The 22,335-nt window shown below is 43.7% G+C and overlaps 1 protein-coding gene across 5 annotated transcripts in view; it reads right to left on the bottom strand.

Moving 5' to 3' along the window:
• Positions 1–20,389, bottom strand: part of PBX1 (PBX homeobox 1) — a 332,349-nt gene extending 311,960 nt beyond the window's left edge. For 4 of the 5 annotated variants that reach the window (XM_062192660.1, XM_062192661.1, XM_062192658.1 and 1 more), the window contains exons 1-2: positions 19,687–20,389; positions 16,298–16,371 (exon numbers count right to left, since the gene is read on the bottom strand). In XM_062192660.1, the coding sequence (XP_062048644.1) occupies positions 16,298–16,371; positions 19,687–19,877 (265 nt within the window). In that variant the 5' untranslated portion in view covers positions 19,878–20,389. The remainder of the gene's footprint in view (positions 1–16,297; positions 16,372–19,686) is intronic. The other variant, XM_062192659.1, reaches the window with a different exon arrangement.
• Between the last annotated feature and the right edge of the window lie 1,946 nt (positions 20,390–22,335).

The raw sequence follows: 22,335 nt of genomic DNA, 5'->3' as shown, positions 1-22,335 counted from the left end.
GATGCTATTGCATGCATATGGATGAATCCAGATGATGAAGTCTTGGACTTGAGACACCTCCTGACCTGGCTCCTCATCCCTGAGGCTGGTTTGACTGACAGACACAAATCTCAAAAACAAAAAAAAAGAAAATATATGAAATGCTGTTAAGGACAACATCCATCATGTCACTTAGCATCTTCTCAATAGGAACTAGAAATGTGGTACAGGACCCAGTATTAGGAAAAAAGAAGTTCATCCTCAAGCAGCTGAGTGATCTTGAAGCCTAAATGCTTTGAAATGTGAAAATGATCCTGTTTCCTCTTTTGCTTTTGCTACCAGAAGGCACAGAGTTAAATCTAGAACCAACTTCTCTAGGATCTGGAGTGAATAAGGCCCTCGACTAGTTTGATCCAAAGAGACAGGTAGCTATTACCTCATTAGCAAAAAGTTGGGATGTACACAGTGAGAAAGGACTTTGTGCATGTAATTTTACACTCTAACATTCCTTCACATTTTATTTCATTGCTCTACCTGAATTTTCTTTTCCAATTTCCCCATTTATTTCATAAATCTCCTTGGTATCACTTGTACTTTTTGGTAAGCTGTTTGAATTCCTCTTTGAAATGAGAAAAAGCAATAAATAAATAAGATACATAACAGGTTCTGTTTATAAATAGAAGAGAATCTCATCCCTGAATACGTAATCATCCTCAAGAAATGGAAAATTCCTATAGCCATAGGAAAATGACAAGGAGAATATATAATCACCAGGAAAACAAAAAAATGAAAAACAGACGTTGAGCCAGGGTACTACAAATAAAGGTGAATTTTATTCAACTTTTTTTTTGTAAAATTTTCTTTTCTTTATTAAGGTTCTCTGGGTATTGGACTATTTTCTAAACAATAAATGTACATAGGCCATGCTTTGAATTCTTTTTACGCCTTTCGCATCTAACACTCTGGTGATTTGAAGGTTAACAGATCTGGCAACAGCTCCCATCACCAGCAGTCGTCTGAACATCAGGCTGCTCTCTGGGCCTCCACCTCTCCTTGGGAAACGAATGTCCCCTCCTCAAAATTGATACCACTCAGGGAGGTCTGCTGGCCTAGTGGTCACCATGCCCATGCCCAGATCATAATGCCTAGGCTCAAGTCCTGACTCAGCTCCTGATTCCAGCTTCCTACAGCAGCAATGGCTCAAACACCTGGGTCCATGCCACCCATGTGGCTTGAACTCCTAGCTCCTGATTTCAGCCTAGCGCAGCCCCTGTCATTGCAGACATTCAGGGAGTGAACCCAAATAAGGGATCTCTCTCCCAAACAAATAAACTGAGGACACCCATTTATCAAAAAGAGGAGCTGCTCAGTGTGTCATTCTAAGGACAGTGGCTCTGTAACAGCAGGGATAAAACTTTTAGGTCTCACCAATAGAGCTTCCACCTGCACTACTAAGAATCATCTGAAGGCCCAGGAACTTGAGTCTGGCCGCACAGGGAGGTTTGGTGGAAGAACGGCGGGACCAGGAAGGGCATCCAAGAACAAGACTTGTACCCTGTATTAGGATCCCATCCAATCACGGGCTTCCGAGCAAGAATTAGAAAGGATGACATATCTAACGAGCGAGGTCAAGCCTTCGCCCACCTGTGAGAATAAGTCAGGTGCCCTGCTAAAAAGAAATCAGATGGTTTCCAAAGAGAAAACAGAGGCCTATGTAAACCAGGAAACAGGCCCAAGCAGAAGATCGGACTTACCCTCTTTACCTGTATTTTGTAGCCATTTGCAGCCATTGCATAATAAGTCTCTGTACCTGAGAAACAGGACCAGAGATAACAGAGCCAAACAACATGATATTTGGACAACTGAGAAGGATTGCACTAAATTTTCTTGGAAGAATCACAACTTGAAAAGCTGTCCCTCAATGAGAATGAATATTTTTGTAGAAAAAAAAAATCTATACTTGGTAAATAACTGACCTAGTAAAACATGTCCCCACTCAGCCTCTCAAGCAAGAGCTGCCTGACTTTGGGAAAATTCATCAAAGTCTCAGTTTCTGGAGCTAAGAAACTGGAGTAACAGTAGAAGCTGTGCATATAGGAAGTAGATTTTTTTATGTGCATTTGGTATTATTACGTGTGGACACAAGAATCCTCGGCTCTACAGCGATGTAAGGACATCACTCCTGCTGACACTGTCTGCTAAGCTGCATTTCAGGATGCTCCACCACCGCTCTCCCCAGGCCTGGGGCCCAGCGCACTCTTCCTTTCACATCCCTTAGAGGACACCAGTATAAAGTAACAGCTTCACCATTCACATCGCCTGTTCCATTCCTCTGCTGACAGTCAGGACAGACAGACCTTGTGTCTGGGAGTTCCAAGAGTGAGAGAAGCCCCTGGGGCTTGCCTGTCCCTGTAACTGGACTGAACAAGCTCCTAGACCAGTCTGATCCAAAGAGACAGGCAGCTACTTCCTTACCAGCAGAAGGACTGGGCAGGCCACAGTGAGAAAGCCGTCACCGGCAGTGTCATAAACCTTCAGGAGACAGGCAGTCTAGTGGCACAAGGTCTCCAAGAGCATTATGTTAACTCAATGTCTTCTACCAGCAGGGAGGGAGAGGAAGAAGAGAGAGGGGAGCTGTGGGGAGGGAGGGGATGAATGTGAAAGATGAAGCTAACCATGAAAATTTAATTTGTTAAAATAATGACTAGAGAATGACAGATAATGCACAAATTGTCTACATGCATTTATTGAATACATAATAAATGTGTGTATGAATATATAGATGTATAACTATATATGTGCACCGTGATAAAAATTCATTCCCGCTTCTAGAAGGCATCATTGTTTGTCTCCGCGCTAGCAAGAACCCTGGAGCACAGAGGTAAATTTCACACTTCTTCTTTGCGCTCCTTCAAGGCAGCTGCAGACCATGTAGCTTAAGCTGCCCAGGTGAGCAAATGTCACAGAATGCCTATTCAGCGGGTGGTAAATTCCAGCCATCCAGGGGAAATGCCAAGTGGTCTCAGGTCACAAGTTTGGCAAATAGCAATTTGGGAGGGGAGTGGCGGGTGGCGGGGTGGGTAGGTCCCAGCAGAGGGGAGGAAGGGAACAAAAGAGAAGGAAAGGGAATGGCAGACCATGCAAGGACTCAACACACAATATTTCTTGGGCCTCCTAAGTTTAAAAACTAGAATGCTTTGATTCAGAGAAAACAAAGTGGCAATGAATTTAGTTCATAGCCATGACCTTGGCCTTAAGGAACAGTCCAGCCAAGTGCAGGGCTTTGGGAGCTGCTCAGCAGCCCATGGTACAATGATCATGACCATGATTCAGGCCCCCTACTGGGCCATAAGCTCCTGGAGGGTAAGGACCACGAATTACACACATTCACATTCCTCAGTCTGTTTATAGTACATTCACATATATGAGAAGCTTCATAAAGATTCACAAAAGCCATGAACACCCCAAAACAGAAGACAGATTCTTCAGTCTCAACATGCCCCCAGAAGGTCTAAAATGAAAGTGGTTAACTGGTGCTTCTCAAATGCAAAACAACAACAAAAAAATGAATCCAACCAGGTCGGCACTCCACTCTGAACTTCTACACTGGTCACCCTAGAGAGCACAAGAGTTTTTCCTCATCAGCTCCAGAAAGACAGAGCTCAAAAATACCCAGTGCACACTTCACTTTAGCTTCTGTAACCTCCCCTTAAGAAGGGCCATATTCACAAGGTCACATCATGGGTGAGATTTATTCAGCTGGGATCTTGACAAGACAACCAGTCATGTTTGAATACTGGAGCCCAAATGGAACTGACTAGAAGCATCCCAATCCAAAACACCCCGTGGATTAGTGGGAGGGTGGGGTGCCCCAGTGAGCATCATTCCTATTCCTCATTATCACCATTGCTGGTATTATTAGTGCTGCTTTTATATTTTAGCCCAACGTGTACAACAGTCCAAAGCAGCAAGTGAACTTTCACCCTGCATAACCCTTTCATTCTCTCCCCTCCAGGGAGCTCCTGAAATGAGAAATCATCCTGTGAAATTCATAATGGGCCTGGTTCTGGAGCTGGTGGATCAGAGCCGGGGCTGGGGGAAATTTATAGAGGAAATTAATTCATAGACTTTCCAAGTAATGAGGGAATTCAACCTTCCTGACTTGCAGCTCTCCAGCATTCATTCAACATAAAGTTTGTGGAGGGTCTGCCTTAGGAGCGGTGAGGCTGTAGCCGAGCAGTCAGAGAAAAGCTCAAGAATCCCTCTAAGAATAATAATCCCACATCAAGAACATCTTTCCTAGTGTAACTTTCTAAGAAGAAAAATAAAGGAATAGGGCTCAGGCAGCAGCATGATGACAGCCCCTTCCTGCCTGGCTCCAGCAGGCTGGGTGGGGGAGGGGAGGCAGTTTTCTGTGCACCGACAGGCGGGAGCAAGCTACCAAAATCCTCACTCTGTTCGCTGACGACTGGCTAGAACAAGGCCGCTTGAAGTTCCTTTCCACGTTCGTTCAAGACAAGACAAACCGCCGCAGAAGAAACGAGGTGCGTTGGAAGGCCCCGCACAGACTTCAAGCGTTCAAGAAATCAGACCGAGTTGAAGGAAAACAAACGTCAGTGCTGTTTAAAGTACATCAAGGCTCTCTGGGTTAAAACCTTCTCTCCCCAGGGGAAGATGAGCTGAGAGACAGAGGAGACCGGAGGTTTCTGCAGTAACTTCAGATGGCATGATTTCATTCATTTCAATACCACAAAGCCACAACTGGAACACTCACGGAAGACAGAGAACCGACACGGCGCCCACTGAGCAGGGAGCTGCACATTAACATGCGTGTGTGTGAGCGCGCGCGCGCGCACACACACACACACACACTCACCCACGTGCTCACAAGCAGCCTCCTGGAATTCACTTCTGTATGCAAAACCACCACCACGCACGTCTGCACAGCACGGGCACTTTGCATACGGAAAGGAAAGCGCCGCTCGGGCGGCCCCGCGGAACAGGCCGTGCAGGCAGGACGCGCCCTGGGCCCGGCTCCCCGCGGACAGCGCCCTCACGCCCTGCCTCAGAGGCGCCAGTTGGGTGCTCCGTGCGCGTCCTAGCCCATCTCCAGAGCTGGTTCCCTGGGGTGCGGGGGGCGGCGGTCCCCTCCTTGCCCACCACAGTGAGGTCAGAGAGGAGCTGGGAGGCAGGGGGGATAGGAACAAGCCTGCGGCCGCGACCAAGGGCGGATCGCCTGCCACTGACCCAGTGTCAAGAGGAGGGGGAAGAATGAAAACCGGCCAAGCGCCCCCCTCCCCAGCCAAATCCCGGGACAGCACTCCCGCTGCCTGCCCCGGCTTCCTGATCCGTGCGCGGGCGGCCGGAGCAAGCAGACGCGTGGCCTGCGCCAGGCGCTTGGAGAACAGCGCTTTCCTGGAGCGAACGGCCTCTGGGTGCAGGCGCAGCGGAGGCCCGGGGACCGGTGCGGCGCGGGCGGGCCGAGGGGGCCGAGCTGCAGGCGGGCGCTCCGGAGTGTCCCCAGGGCTGCGGCCCGTGAGCCCGCCACAGACTTGCGAGGGCTGGCGGCCTCCCTGGGCCTCTGCTTTGAAAAGCTAATTGTGCCGGTCTTGCCGCCAAGACCCAGGCGCCCGGCTCCCAAGGCCCAGCTCTCTCGGCATCAGGAGCCGGTCTAAAAAGGGCCTCTGGATTCAGCACACGGCCATGTGGTTCGCCACCCGACCCCTGCACGGAGCCTGACTTCGGAAAGTTTATTTTGTGATGCTGCTCCTCCAATTCCGTCTAAACAGCTCCGATGTCCCTCTTGCCCATCGCTCTGAGCGAACATACTCTCTGAAATCGGGTGTTTGCGTTACGGGCTTTTTCTTTTTCTCTTTTTCCGCCCCCTTTTCCCTTCTCCCTTAATTGGCCTCAGGCCGAAGCCGCTTTACTTTATTCCGCACGCTACGTGGTTCCATCTCAGGCCTTCCTATTCCGCACCCAGCACCACCTCCACCAGGCATTTCTCTCGCAAGGGGTTGGGGGTTACAGGCACCCTAGCAAGGAGACCACACAAAGCACAGCTGTGCCAGCGCTGCCCGCTCTTTGTTTTTAAATGTTTATTAATGTAAGCAGGGTGCCGGCCCTGGAGCCTCCGCATGCAAATACAGTAGGGAGGAATTAAGGTCTACACCCGCCTATCCACAGAACTAGGCCTGGCTCACCTGGAGGGTCTCTGAAAGGCTGGCTTTGTCAGGGACAAAAGGGAAATGCAAAGTTTCCATTCCACTAAAAATGGTCATGATAAGGAAGATTCTTGTCCAGTAGGAACAACACTGGAGGTCTCCAAAGGCCTAAAGCCATCAGACAAAAAAAAAAGGGACTACACTCTCAGGGCCTCCCCCCAAGCCCTATTGCCACAGGCCAGCAGGTAAATTTATTCCTTTAAACTACTGGCAGACTCAACTTGTCTCGAGGCAAGCCAAATGTATACACCTTCTCCTCCCAAGTACTGACCATGCTTTCTTAAGGAACACCGAAACACCTCTTTAAAAATGTCCTCACTTTTAAGTTTCCAGAAACCTCACGTATAGGTAGGTGGGAAACGAGTTATCAGTATTTCTGTGCAAGCAAATGGTGAACAAGTGGCACTCCAAGGATTCCAAGATTGAAAATCAAAGCCAAACTTCCTAACTTGGGTTCCACCATAGGAACTCGAAAAGGCATCCTGCACTTGCACCCATAAATCTTCCCATTTTTTTAAAGTTCCAGTCTAATATTCAATTGGTATAAAAATACTACGCAAACATTGTTTGCATTCAGTCCTGAAGTCAACAAAGTGGATTAACCTGGGACTGGACTCCAACCAGTCTTGTAAGTGTGATGCTGAATGCTTCAATAATATAAATTTTTTAAATTCCACTAATTTTTCCCCTCTCAGTGTGCCTTCTCCAATCAGCTTGATTGATGGAGGAAGCTTTAACACCACCATAACCAGTTTTATGTGACTGTCTAGAGAAGATACAAGGACTCTAGGATAAGTCAGGACTGCCCAAATGATGAAAGAGAACTTTTATAAATGCTCCACCTGCCTCCCCTCCTGAATCTAGGCCCTGGCAGGGACCATGTTGGGGCTGATGACCCAAGGAACATGAGGTCAGATTAATGGCACAATAGAGACACCCATTCCATGGACGTGGAAACCTGAGACCAGGATGTTAAATGGTGTTCTCAAAATAACATATTAACTTGGGAGCAGTCAGCAATAGGCCTCAGAACTCCCCATGCAGGGTCTAGCAAGCAAAATCTTTTGTCACCACTCCCCTGGCCCCCAGGGAGTCCTCTATCCTTGTTGCACTGTATTCTAACTGAAGACAGCCCGCTCACTCTATTTTAGGAAGCATTTCAGATTCTGCTATGGATAAGGAAACAAAGCAGAAAATCAGGAGTCATGGAAATAAAGTAGAAAAAACAGATTGGGTGATGTAGGGGAGCCACCCCATCCTGGCTCCCAGTAGTGACCTCAAAGGATGCAGTGCCAGTAAGAGATGCCTCAGATAATGCTTTATTCTGGAACATGGCTATCCATCAGGAACCAATTTCCATTGCTACAGATCTACCAGATTAAGTCTGAGTAGGGAACAACCATGTGTCTTCCTCAGAGTGCAAAATCGCTGCCAAAAAAAAAGGAACAAAACAAAGACTTGTGCCAAAACAACCATTGACGGCTGTGTAGTCCAATATGGCGGCGACTCATCCCATGTGGCTACTGAGCACACGAAGCATGACTTGTCCACATCAAGATGTGTTGGGAATGAGAAACACACGATGACTTTCAACATCTAATTTTTAAAAAATGTAAAATAATTCATTGATGATTTTTTTTTGACAGGCAGAGTTAGACAGAGAGAGAGAGACAGAGAGAAAGGTCTTCCTTTAACGTTGGTTCACCCCCCAAATAGCTGCCGCAGCCGGCGCACTTCCCCGATCCAAAGCCAGGAGCCAGGTGCTTCCTCCTGGTCTCCCATGCGGGTGCAGGACCCAAGGACCTGGGCCATCCTCCACTGCCTTCTCAGGCCACAGCAGAAAGCTGGACTGGAAGAAGAGTAACCGGGACAGAATCCAGCACCCCAACCGGGACTAGAACCCGGGGTGCCGGCGTCACAGGCAGAGGATTAGCCGAGTGAGCCACAGCACTGGCCTCATTGATGATTTTTATGTTGATGAGATGAAGGAAATGTTTTAGTTCATTTTGGTTCAGTAAGATGTATAGTAAAGTTAATTCTACCTGGTTTCTTTTTACTTTTTTGAATTTGAAATTACCAGTGTGTTCACTGAGCAACACCACTGTTGTATTGGGTTCTCTCCTGAACTCCAGGATAATGGGAGGAGGCTGTGAGAGTGTGAAGGTGCATTTTGAGCTTTTTCTAAAACCTTTTTCTCCCACACAGAAACCTAGTTAACATAAAAGTGGGGTCAGCAAGCAGTTTGGTGAACCACTGAAATTACTCAGCAGTTAGGAAGAAACCCAACCTGCACAAGGCCAATTTGATAAGAGAGGTAGTCAGTACTTTGCTATGTGGTTTAAAAACAATAACAGTAGTTGCCACACACTGAGCAACTCATTCAACCATGCGCTTTACATTACTGTCTTTTTAAAGCAACCCTATATAGTAGGTATTATTATCTTCACTACACGGAAGAGGAAACTGAAGCTCTGTTAAATCAAATAACTTACGAATGTTATACAACAAAGATCTGACCTAGGCTGGTTTGACTGGAAGTCCATGTGCTGTCTCTGTCATACTAGACTGCTATCCAGAAAATTCTCTGATCTTTTTCAAAAGTGTCTTTTTCTCCAGGAACCTGATCACTGAAATTCTAGTGCTATGAGAGTCATTCCTTTGACTTGCTTTTCTTTCTCTTTAAAATGCTAATTGTTCTGAGAGGTTTCAAAATAAGTTCTAATTATGCATTTTTCAAGTCAAATAAGCTTATCAAGTTTCTTTTTTCTTATAATATGTACTGACCAAAGAAGACAAAAAACAAAGTAAAGTCCCAAACATGGTGAAAAATGGGGTCCTGGCAGTAACTTATTGGCATTTACAATATGACTTAAGATTGCACTTGCTGCACTAATCAAACTTTTTACATTAAATATGTACAGGGTTTTTCTTTCCTTTTGTGGTATGGAGGTATCAATTACACCTCCAAAAAAAAAAAAAGAAAAGAAAAGGAAAGGAAATGAAAGGAATGCACACGGCAATGATGAAAAAGCTCCACAGTTCCTCAATATCTAAACACAAATTAATGATGCAGCATATGCACTCCTATATCCAGAGGAATGTCCACACACAACAGTTGCCTGCAAATATTCATAGCAGCATTACTCATAATAACCAAAAAGTGGAGACAACCTCATGATTCAGCAACGATGAACGCCTAAGCAAAATGTGGTATATCCACTACAATGGAATATTATGTGGCCACAAAAAGGAATAAAGAACTGATATACAGTACAGCATGGATGACCATTTAAAACATGCTAAGTGAGAGAAGCTACTCTCACAATGCCATAGGTAGTATGATTCTATTTGTGAAATGCCCAGAATAGGCAAAATTCATAGAAACAGAAAGTAGATGAGCAATTACCAGGTGGTAGTCAAGGAGGGAAGGAGGGACTGATATAAGGGGAACCCGGTTTGGGTGTAGAGGGTATGGGAAGATCCAAAAACCAGACTGTGATCAGTGCAGAGCTTTGTAAGATACTAAAAACCTTTAAGTGAGTAAACTTCATGGTATAGGAGATACAACTCAAGAAAGTTATAAAAAACATAAAGAAAAAGTCTGCTATGTATCAAGACTGTCCTTATGATAAAGGTAGTATTTTTCCTAAATAAGAAAGAAATTAGGAAGGCAGAAAAGGTCAAGTTGTCCTCAACTCACTTGAGGCTGCTTTTCCTGCTTTGAGGCACTGTAAGTTGAATGGATGAGTCCATGTATTTCCAGAAAGAAAATATTTTTAACTATGATTGCACAATGACCACACTTGCTGATGCTAAGAAAAATGCTGTTGCTAATATATGCAAGTCTAGCTTTTCAGGTGGATGTTGTCCTATTTGTGGATAATTAAAAACCTTTGTCTCTGCTCTTACCCATTTTCTTCTTCCCTCTTCTTCCAACCTAGTCCCAGCCTTTTGGTCAGATACAGCTAATTCTCACTTTAAGCGAATGGTGAGAGAAACAAAAGAAAGCAATTCTTAAAATCAGCATTTTTTTTGTCTCTTTTCAGCACAGAATCACAGAGTCTTGGAGTTGGCTGGGTCTTTAGGGACCATCTGGTGTAAGCTTCTCTTTTTCATGTAAGAAAACAAAGCCAGGAATAATAAAAGCTAACAGTTATTGACTATTTACTCAATGCCAGGCCTAGCAATTTACATGTATTACCTTATTTAAACAACCCTCTAAGATAGGCCCCACCATGATCTCCGGTTTTTATAGATAAGAAAAATGAGGCAGAGAGAGGTTTAGGAACTTGTATAGGGCCACACAGTTAAAAGGTAGCAGATCTGGGATGCACACACAGGGAGTCTGCACTTAGAGACTAAGTTCTTAACCTGTAATACAGTTCCTCCTAAAATTATTTAAGCAATTTATCTGTGATTTTATAGCTACTTAGTGGTAGGTCTAGAACTAGCATGGGTTTGAGACATCCACCTCAATTCCCACTTAATGACAAAAGCTTCAGTGGGAGATATAGGTAAAACTATAGCTTAAACCAAAAAGGGTGAATTCTCCAGACATCACAGTCTTGATTTTTACCCGTAAATGAGGTGGAAAGAGAGCTGTCAGAGGTTAGAGAACCTTCGGGTGAGTCACTTCTGACCTTATTCGGCCAATAATGGGAGATAGATTTTACAATCTTATCCTATGGCTGCGATTTCCTCACTGGGAATCAACCTGTTCTGAGAAGGAACAGCCCTGAGAGGCAGATGGGACAAAAATTGCCATCACAGAAACACTCATGAGAGATGAAGATATGTGTTTCTTTGACCTGAAAGAGTTAATGCAACAACACGCTAAGAAATGGAATGGGATATGTATCCTGAGATAACTGTTATAGAAAATAAGGCATCTTTTATTTATATAGCCCAGGGAGCACAAAGCACTTGCAAACAACTTATTAATCCTCTGCTTATTTATCAAGTATTGCATTCCTTAAATCTCACCACACCATTTTGGGTAGGGGGCAGGCATGATAGCAGAATTATTATATTCCTCTAAACCAGGTTAAGACAAATCAGTGGAGTCATAGGCAAATAGGAAAAACCATCTTTGAAGCTGGACCCGGACACTGCCTCTACCATGTGGTACTTTAGATGATTTTTCATTTTAAGGAAAAGCAATAAAAGTATATTTGGATTCACCTCACCAAGTTCAAACATGACAGCATCCATCCAGAAGACGTTTGAAACCAAAATTATGGAGAGTTTCCTAAGGCACGTACATAACCTATGTCTTAAAGGAAGCCAGAGTTATTCTTTAAATTAAAATGCTTTTCCTACTTAAATATGCTCAAAATTGAGAGTTTGGATTTGTTTGCTTGTTTGTGGGGGGGGGGCATTTTTGTAACTATGCCAACAACAACAACAACAACAGAAAGTTCATGAATGTCAACAGAATACAAAGCTAAAGCAGTGGAAAAGGCCTGGCCCCTGCAGGGAGCAAAGTACATCAGGTACCGCCCCCCTGTCAGCCCAGAGCGCAGCCTGCAGCCCGGCCTGGGAGGCACAGGCTCACACCTCAACTCTTAAGCCCTGAAGCTCCAGCTTCTCACATTTCTCTCGGTCTTGACCCTCCAAAAGTCCTCTTCCAGATTCCTCAGCATAAAGCAAGTCTCTCTCTCTCCCCTGTCGGAGCCCTGCAGATAGTCTTACTATATGTATCAATGACAACAAGTTTCCAAAAAGCTAACTTCTGGTGGCTGTGAGGAACTGCTCATTGCAACATCTCCGCTTCTCAGAAGCTGGCATTTTCCTGAACTCTTTTCTGAAACTAGGTACACAATAGTGACCAGAGAGAAGGGACATCTCTCATCTCTAACTCATCTCACATTGCGATCTCTCGGAGTCATGTTATTGTAGGTCTACAGCTTGCATCCAGATTATAATAAATAATAGAAATTAACCACATTATTCCTCTGTAACACACTGCTTAGCCTGAAAGGTGGCAACCAAAGAAATCTGCCTTGAAACTTCATTTCAGTGCATCCCCCTTTCTCTGCTCAGCCCCTTCCACCATTAAAAAAAAAAAAAAAAAAAAAAAAAAGGACCGAGTTCTAGGATTCTGTTTGTGAACAGCAAGAAACATTTTGCATTTGCCTGCTATACAAGGGCTTTTAGGAAAAGTCACGCCTGCCCTTTATCCCAAAAAGAATCTAATCAGAAAGTGCCCTAAATTGTCTAAAGTTATTTCGCTCCTATTCTAGTCAAGGCCAACTGATACTATCAGAATTATTCCTCTGCAATATATGGGTTCCCTCCATATTAATCCCCATATACACAGATATATATAGATACAGACACGCACACACACACACACACATGGGAACACACAAATTATTCTCCAACGCTTTAGAGAGGAAAAGTGTAGAAGTCTCATAAAATAACTGCTATATTAAAAAGCAGCAGCAAGTAAGAATAAGGGAAGGTGTCATTCGTGAAATACACACAGACACTACAGTTCTGTGATGGGGGTGTTAATTGAACACAGAGAGAAAAAGAAAGAACAAAAGGGTGTTAAAGAAGCAAAAAATAATTTTTTAACCTCCTCCAGTTATTTAACTTCAGTATAGACAATATGCAGAGGAAAACTGGCTGAAAAGTGTCATTTATAGCTATTTAATTCTAAAATTAAAAACTATTCACAACAATTGCAGCTATTCATTGCTATCTATAAATATTCTTCTTAGTAAGTGATATCTAATTTATGTTTTTCCAATTCTTAAACCCACATGACTTTGACACGGAAGTGAAAAAAAATTAAGAGTGTTCAAAAGTATGTTTAAGGTCTTTTCAAGAAATGCAGTAAGTTTGACTCATTTTTTTCCTTTTCTTCCACCCCACCAATTCCATTACCACCATATATAGATGTATATATGTAACATAGCCAATTGCTAGTATATCAGAAGACAAGGAATGGTCCTTAAAAACAAAAGAAAATGAGATATTAAGTGGTTCAAAATTCTCTGAAAGTCTCTATGTTCTCACAAGAAGCAGCAGATAAAAGCCACATCTGAAATGCACATTGCTATATGTCTTAAAGGATTTTTCTTGCTGTGGCTTGAGTTTTGGCACCCAAGCAATTTGCTAGCATTCTTTTTTCTTGGCATTTATTTTTTTAAAAAGCAACAAAGTATCAAAATAAAAACCCACACTCTGAAGCAAGAAGACACATGGGTTCTTTTTTTTTTTTTTTAATATCCCACAGTAATTTCTGATTTAAATACCCATCAATCAACTGTAATTTACACGGTGCTGCCTACTTTGGGTTTTATGCACATGTGTTGTTTTTTTTAAGTTCCAAAATGTTAGTGAGACAACTTAGCTAGCTTTCCTATTTACTTTTGAGTCTTCCAACTAAAATCGTTAATAAAAACCAAAAGTAAAAGCAGCAACTGAATGCAATTAGCAAGCCCCTCTCCAGAGCTCTACCTAGGTGAGCCAAACATGTGAACTTCCAACAGGAATACACAGAACACACCCTCCATGGAGTCCCCCAACAATACTTGATGTGGAAGTTGAGAAACACTCGTGAAATGCCAGGGGGCTTGAAAGTAAGAGGAAAAGTCCCAAACAATAAAGGAACTTAGGTGAGCTGATCACTCAAGAGATCTTTTCACTAACTCTGTAGCAAGAGGGAAAAAAAAAAGTGCCTGCAACTTTGCAGACACATCCACTGCCTGCAAGTTTTTTAAGCTATGCTGGCACAGAGAAGGAGCACTGGGCAGAGCCTGAGTAACCGAGCAATCGTGCTGTAGAATCAAAGTGTTCTTTTCAACATAGCACTGTTGAGTCCTACCTTTAATGCAACACGCAACATGCTGGGAGAGGTTTCTTCCGTCCCTCAGTCCTTCCAACTCACAAGTTGAAAAGGGAAGAAGGCTTTTTTTTCTTCTTATCTTTTTTTGCTTTCACCCAAAGGTGCCCTCTCAATGCAAAATTCTGGGATGGGGGAGGGGGTGTGCAGTTACCCCATAAGACATAGGGCAATGATCCTTATTGTTTCAATTTACATTATTTGATAAACTATTCCTAAAAAAAAAATTAGCCTAGAAACAGCACACAAAACCCTTAGGTATTTAAAAAATATATATCCAAACATTAAATGTGTTGACACAGAATTTTAAAAACAAAATGTTATCCAGACACATATGAAACCTTCAGAGTATTGTTTTGACCACTGCAATTGCTTCACAACATCATGCTTTAGCCAATATGAACAAGGAGCAAACTCTTTAACCCACACCTGAACCGGATCTCCATTCACACCCACCCACTTTGATCTACTGCCTCAGTAGGTTTTAATTAGGAGACTAGAATTAAACACTTTGGCCACAATGTACATTGAAGTGTCCTGACAGGCTTCCTTTCAACAAAAACCTTACAAAGTGTCTTAAAAAAAATAGATTCTCCTTAGTCCAAATGATCACATATGCCTTTATATTTTGAGTCCTCATTTTACGAGCCACAGATCAGCAGGAGCTCATACTGTATTAGAAACAAATTCCAACAAACCAAATATTCAAACTAAAAAAGCATCAGAGAGCAAAGAAGAAAACGAGAAGAAAGAAAGAAAGAAAGAAAGAAAGAGAAAAGAGGAAAAGAACATGTATACACACTTGGGTCTACTCTGCGCTAATAGAAAAAGAACCTAAAAAGTGTGAGACAAACTGAAAAAAGCTCTTTTGATATCTGAAAGCACAATCCACAAATCTCTTAAAAGGTGTCTCACAGCTAAAATAATGCAATTAATAGCTTGGCAATAAGGGAAGGCTCTGACAAGGCAACCTGGAAGGCTTAAAGGGCTGACCACCACTACTCAGGTGCTTTGTGTAAAACGTAAGGAGCAACACAAACAACGTTCAACAAAGGAGCTGCTCGCTAATTTTACCTACATTTCAAGACCCAAATAATTACATATTCAATCAACAGTCACATCTTGAAACTATTTATTATTGCAAAGGAAAAAGCTCTCAAAAAGAAAGCCTGTCTGTGTCCCCCCCCCCCCCTTTTATGTGTAACTATCAATGTATATCAACCGGGCATGCAATCATATTTATTGTCACTTTCATTCATGTCATGCCCTTGCTTATATGGTTTAGATATGAATTATTGACTGTTACACTCCTTGTTGTAAAAAATAAATAAATAAATAAATAGAATGGCAGGTCCTTTGCACTGCCTTGAAGCCAGTAAGTCAGAGCCCAGCAGAAGCTCCGCTTTCTCTAACCACCCCCTCATCTTTATGCCTTGGTTTCAGATTGCCTCCTTAACTCTTTCTTCTTACAAGGGAGAGATTTACCCACTTTGGAAAATTAAGGATTAAAGTAAACAAACAAGAGGATGTTGCTAAATGTCCTTCCCAGAGCATCTGTTGTTTAAGAACACCTCTGATTGATGACTGCTATTTTTTAATTGTTGCTTTAAAATTTAAATGCCCTCCTGGGATGTGTTATAAGTGTGTTAGTCCATGATATGAGGTCTAGAAAGTAGAAAGACAACAGAGGGAGTGATCTCCTGGCAGTATACTCTCCTAAACCAACGATTCCCCTAGCAATAAAATCACAGGCCATGCAAATACCGATAACCTAAGGTTGTATAGCGCTTTCTACAAAGGTATTGGACAGCACTCTCTGTGGAGAAACCTCTAGTCCGCTGCTTTGTGTAATTACAAGGGAAAAAGGAAAGGAAACTTTACACAGTTTACCCTCCCCATGCCCAACTCCAAAAACACTAAGGTTTAAAATATGGGCCAAAACATATTCCTTCTGGAAGTGGACTTTTACTTTCATATTTTTCCGCAAAGGTAAAGCACCCTATAAGTTTCCTTTCCGAAACTGTATTTTAGCCCCAGCTTTAAAAAGGCTAGGAAAAGAGTTAAGGGAAATAAACCAATAATCCATGACAATAACTGTCAAAGTAAGGACTTCTACTGAACATGCGATCAATCCTGGTAACACTTTCATCCTGAAATTGTAATATTTAAATAGGCATGAGACTGCTGGTCGAATGATTCAGTGGCCAAAGAAAATGCTAAAATGTTGGAATCTCATTCCTACCTGTTTTTTCTTTGATTTCACACAACACATTAAACAAGGCGGGCTTCATTCTGTGGCAGTTTAATGCATGTTTTCTGCAAGAAAAAACAACAACATGATAGCTTAGGTGGACTCCCAAGATCAAACTGCTGATGATGTACAGGAGGGCAAATCTGAACATTTAGCCAAAATTATATACCCAGCATAACTCTGTGACACGCTTCAATTGTTTTTATGACTTAATATACAGAGTCCCGCCGTAGAAAAAGAAATAATGTTAATTAGCAGAGAGAGAGAGCAGGGATTTAACTACAGAACAGAACTAACCTAAATTATGCTCATTTAGGGACAGTTTTTTTTTTTTAAAGTAGTTTAATCAAAGTGCGATTCTTAAACCAATAATCCTACCCAGGACAATGAATACAGCAAAGCCAAATGCATAGGTTAACAGTTTTGTATAATCTATGCAACGACCACAGCCTAGGAGCTGTCTGCCTCTCGGTCTGTGTGTTTTCAAATTTAATTCATCCATGTGTTCGAATTCATTCCGCAGATGCCCCTGTATTCTCATAAACACAAGATGCTTGAAAGGTCTTCTGAGTAGAACTGTCAATTTATAAAATTTCAGTCCCCAAGTTAAAGAGTATGGAAATGCATTGCCAGGGGGCAAACATACCCATATGGGGAATAAATTCATTTCTCTGTGTTCACATTACGCCTCTTGTGCACACACCGCTTATTTGCAGGTGTTGAAATTCAATTATTTACAATTAGGATCTTGCACCCATTGGGGAAAAAATAAATACAATTTTGCCTTTTAGATTAGTGATTTACCTGGTGTGTGTCTGTGTGTGTGCGCGTGTGTGCGCGTGTGTTTGTATTCGGACTGATCTTGAGGAACAAAACAATACCTTTCCTTCTGTTTTATTATGGAATCACTTAACAGAATGATACTATTTTGGAAACAAAATACTGATCATATCAGCTAACTGTTAAAGGAATTCTGTTTACTAAGTAAAATTAATATCCAGAGATAACTGGAAACCCCTGGCACTCAAAACACATATAATTCTGGTTTTGAAATCCCTTTGAAAGTTAAATAGAAAAAACAAAAATACACACACATCCTCTTGAAGAACAGAGATCAGAAGCATGTTGTATATGCTGTGTAACAGGGGACTCTAAACTCAAAATTCGAGAGTATCAAAATGAACACATACATTGTATCTAAAATACTAACAGTTTACTTTATAAACAATAAATATACATTTCTGAGGTGCAACTAGGAAAAGATAAAAAGTACACCCTTTATATTGTTTAACCTAAAGGAAGGCTGAGTGCCATTAAGTCAGTTCTCATATGGGGTGAAAAAAGGTGGGAAAGACTGGGTCTTTTAAAATAGTTTTCATTAATTGTATTCTAACACACAGGCCCAAATGCACACAAAAATTCCCACAGAGCTAGATGAAAATATTGCATGGCTACAGCACACTAATGGGGTTACAGAGGGAGAACTGAAAATTTCCCCAACCCCAAATTGCATCTGCTCTCTCTCAGTATCTCAGCCATTAAAAGGGGGGCACCCAGTGAGCTCTGGGGAGCCCTCAGTTTCACAAGAAAGAGACGGACTACACATCACAGAAGTAGGGGCATCTATTCCTCCTGGCCACTTCCACTTCATAAACTTAATATTAAACCGGTTTATTGCTGTATCTGAGTGATTTTTTTCTGGAACAATGTAATGCAGAAATCTACTCCAATTCAAAAGAAGTGCCAGGGGGAAATCTTACATTTAACATACCTAATAGCTTTTCTTCAGATAATAAAATTCAGAAAGAGCATCAATTATTAAAAAAAATCTTTCCCTCTCTATTTAAAAAATATAATAATAAACTAGTCCCCAAGTCTTTGAAGCTTTCCAAGTTTGCAGGCACCCATGAACCTCAGTACTTCTGAGTTTACATGTTGCATGTGCTTGTAGCTAAAATAAGAGTGCAATTCACAACATCTAGGCTCTGTGCTGCTTCCTCGCATTTTCTCAACACAAATTCCTATTTCCCATGGACAAAAATCACATATGATGATATCTTCTCCACATCACAAAGTCACTGAAGGTACAAGAATTTTATATACACATGTAAAAAATTTTCAAAGCAAAAAAAAAAAAAAAAAAAAAAGAACTACTGTGGAGATTTAACCCAGCTGGGTAATTGTACAGACATTTGTAGCATTTTAATATTTAAAATGCTTGCTTTTGAGTTTGGCCTTGGGTGAGCAGTTAGTGGGGGTGGCCCTGAGCCTGTGTTTTATTTTGAAAGGGAATGGACTGTGAAATCCTAGAGAGGAGAGCTGTATACCTGGTAGTGGACTAAGTTAAGAAGCTACACAGTTCCTTTATTAGGAGTTCTTAATGAAGATCTTCATGTCCTACGGTACTGGAAGACATGAAATTCACACAGGCTTTCATTTCTGTTCTGTTGCATACTAAGTGGTCCAGAAAGGAGCATGGAGAAGAGAGCATGCTTGAATGCTGGGGCCCCTCTCCCCTTTTTAAAGGACCGTGTATAGCTGTCTCTGTCCGGGAAGGTCAGCAGAGCGACTCCAATTAGGAGACAATAAAGTTAAACTAAAAATCCGAGTCTCCCCAAACTAACAAATACGCCTGGAAGCAAAATCGTCTTTTATTCTTCTCCATTAGCGGCTGCTTTTTTTTTTCTTTTCTTTTCTTCTTTTTATTTTTGAAAACAGAATTAAGTGAATGCAAAAATATTTTCTGGATAGCTGACAACTACTGACAAAGAAATATCCTGCTTTTGTTTTGTTTTGATTCGGTCTGAGAGGGTAGGAGAGAATGGAGAAAAGACAAAAAATTTATTCCGAGGGGTAAGTCGAGAAAGAAAATTAAAGTCGCCGAGTTAGGTAAGGAGGCAACTCAATTTGCAAAAAAAAAAAAAAAAAAAAAAAAAAAAAAGTGTTGTCGGGACATTGCATTTTGTAACGCGTCGGAGCCCCTGGCCAGGAAGCTGGGAACTTGACAACCGTGCTGTGCCTCCTACTTTGGCGAGCGGCGCCCAGCGCGGAGGGCCGGCCGCTCTCTCGGCGTGCCTGGGCGTGTGCGGGTCCCTGCGGCGGCCGCTGCCCTCGCGCTCGCACGCGCACACACGCACCCTGCACAGCCCCAGCCCCGCGCGGCCGCCACACTTTCGATAACAACGCGCCGGCCGCCGATCCTGCTTCTCCGCCCCGCGCTCGCTTGTCAAAACGGTTAGAGAAAGAACATTTAGCAAGGAAGCGCCGCGCGGATTCGGTCCCTATTGTTTGCCCCCGCGAGAGAGGCAGAAACACACACACACACACACACAGGAAAAAGAAAAAAAAAAAAAAAAGGAGAAGAAAAGCCTCCATCTCACCTGGCCTGCGCCTCATCCAAACTCTGGTCTGTGATGGTCATGATCTGCTGTAAGATGTCTCCAATGTCCTGCTTCCTCCCGCCCTCCCCCTCGGTCCCGCCGGCCCCGTCCTGCAAGTGCTGGGACAGGCCGGGGTGCCCGGCCATCCCGACCCCAGCGTGGGAATGCATCAGCCTGGGCTGCTCGTCCATCTCCGAAGGCTGCGGCAGCCCCGGGCGCTTCCTCTTCTGCTCCTCGGCTCGGCTCCCGGGAAGCACCGAGGCTTTTTATGCTTCAGGCTGTCTTCAGATCCTTGGCAGGATAAACAGGGAAGGGGAGAGAAGAAGACCAAAAGAAGAAGAAGAAGCAGAAGAAGAAGAAGAAGAAGAAAAAAAATCCCTTTGCCTCTTTGGAGGATGGTGGGGGGATGGGGAGCGGGGGGTGGGGGGCGTGGAGGGGTTGCGGGGTGAGGGTGGGGGTAAGGGCTGGTTGGGGAAAGGGTGTTGACTCCGAAAAAAAGCGAGAAAAAATAAACCACCTTCCCACTTGGCGAAAAGAAATCAGAGCTGGCTTTTGGTTTTGCAGTCCGGTCTCCTTTGCGAGGCAGCAATGGGCTCCCGGCGCTTAAATCTGTGGCTTAATCCTTTTGCAAATAGGCATTGATCGGGAGAAAGGAGAGGAAGGCAGGGGGATTGCAATGCAAACTTTCCCCCCCGCCCCCCGCGGCCCCCCACCCCCACTCCGGGCCGGAGCGAGCTCAAAGGGGGTGGGCTGTTGCCAGCGCCAGATCTCCCCCAGCCGCGGCGGCAGGCAACGCACAGGCGCTCTCCTCCTCCGCGCTCGGCAAACTCCGGCAGCCCCGGCAGCCTCCTGCTTTTGTTTAGCTCGGGCTCAGGACTCCAGAAACATATACAGAAAAACCACAGCCTGCGAGGAGGAGGAGGAGGAGGAGGAGGAGGGGGAGGAGGGGGAGGAGGAGGAGGACGAGAAGGAGGAGAGGGGAGGGGGCCGAGGCGAGGGGGGAGGGGCGGGGAGGAGGAGGGAGGAGGGCGCGGGGCCACGCCCCCGAGCCCTGATTGGCTGGCCTGGCCAAGACGGGCCCCTCCTCCCCTACTTTGCGGGCCGCGCCGCCTCCTCGGCCTCCTTCTGCTCCTCCTCGCCCGGCGCCCTGTCAATCAGAGTCCAGAGGAGGGCCGGGGAGAAGGCCGAGCTAATACCCGGGCTCCAGTCCTTAAAGGTGCCGCGGTGCCGCCGCTCCGGCTCCATGAGTCACTTTCCACTTTTCTCGCCTGCCTCGCTCAGGTTGCGTCCTTGAGGAAAACGTGGCTCCGCTTAGACGCGCTTAGACGTTGGAAATGAGCACGAGACGGCACAGACGGTGCGGGTCTCCCCTCCCCGTCCCTGGTTTCTTTAGCTGCAACAGTGCCATTTAGAACTGGACTCTTAAGTCCTGAGACCTCGGGGCGGCTGCTAAGAGCCAAAGTTAGTTAGGAAACACAGTCAAACTCCAGATAATTAATTATGACCTGTAATAAGTGGCAGATGTAACAATAGATGACTTTTTTTTAAAAAAAAAACTATCACTGTAGAGTTGAAAACAAGAGCATGCTGAGTTATGAATTATGAAACTAAATAATGCTGAAGGAAAAAAAGATTAATAAATAAGTTCACCAAACGAAACTCATGCAGCATTTCTGTCTCTTCCCCTGAGGGAAATTAGTTATTCACGTAATAAAGAAATGCATTATCAGAATCTAGTTCTAGATTTTAATATAATCTTATAAGCATTAGTAACCAGGAGACGTGAACAGACATTTATTGAGTGCCTACTATGCACCAAGTAATTTACATGAGTTATTTAATCTCCAAGACATCTCTGGGAGTTATGGATAATTATTTCCATTTTACAGGAAGGGAACTCGGAAAGGTTAAATAACTTGTCCAAGGTCCACGGTTATTTAGTGTCGAAGTGGGAATTCAAACCCAAGTGTGGCCTCCTCCAAAGGCCTAAGTTTTAGCTGTGCACCTTCCCCAGTCCGTTACAAGTGCTCAACTGGTGTAAAAATGAGTTTTGGACATATTGGCCATCTAGAGACTTAAGGTGCTTGAAGGTTTCCTATTTCTGAACTGGCATAGTGGTGCAGCAGGTTAAGCTGCATCCCATCTTAGCACCAATTGGCGTCCCAGTTGCTCCCCTTTAGATTCAGCTCCCTGCTAATGCACCTGAGAAAGCAGCCAAAGATGACCCAAGTGCTTGGGCCTCTGATTCATGTGGTATATCCTGATGGAGGTCTGGGCTCATGGGTTTGGCCTGGAACAACCATGGCAGTTGAGGGCATTTGGGGAGTGAACCAGTGGATATAATCTATCTGTCTCTCTCTCTCCCTGCCTTGAACAGTAACTCTACCTTTTAAACAAATAGGTCTTTTAAAAACAATTGAGGGTTTGATATTTGAACAAAAGGACTCAAATTAAAAATGGACAGGAAAAAATAAAAATAAATAAATAAATTGCAATCAGGAAAAAAGCCACCAAGAAACTCTTAGCTGAAATCCAAAACCATAGCTCCTGGTGGACTACTAATTTGTCTCCAGTCATTAAATTAGTTAAGGCAAGAGGGAAAATCTGGGCACACAGTCACAAGGGCTGTAAGATAAAATAGCAGGCCAA

Source organism: Lepus europaeus, chromosome 5 (assembly GCF_033115175.1).
Source record: "Lepus europaeus isolate LE1 chromosome 5, mLepTim1.pri, whole genome shotgun sequence".
Lineage (NCBI taxonomy): Eukaryota > Metazoa > Chordata > Mammalia > Lagomorpha > Leporidae > Lepus > Lepus europaeus.
Note: the sequence above shows the minus strand (reverse complement) of the source record. Positions and strands in the feature narration are given on the sequence as shown.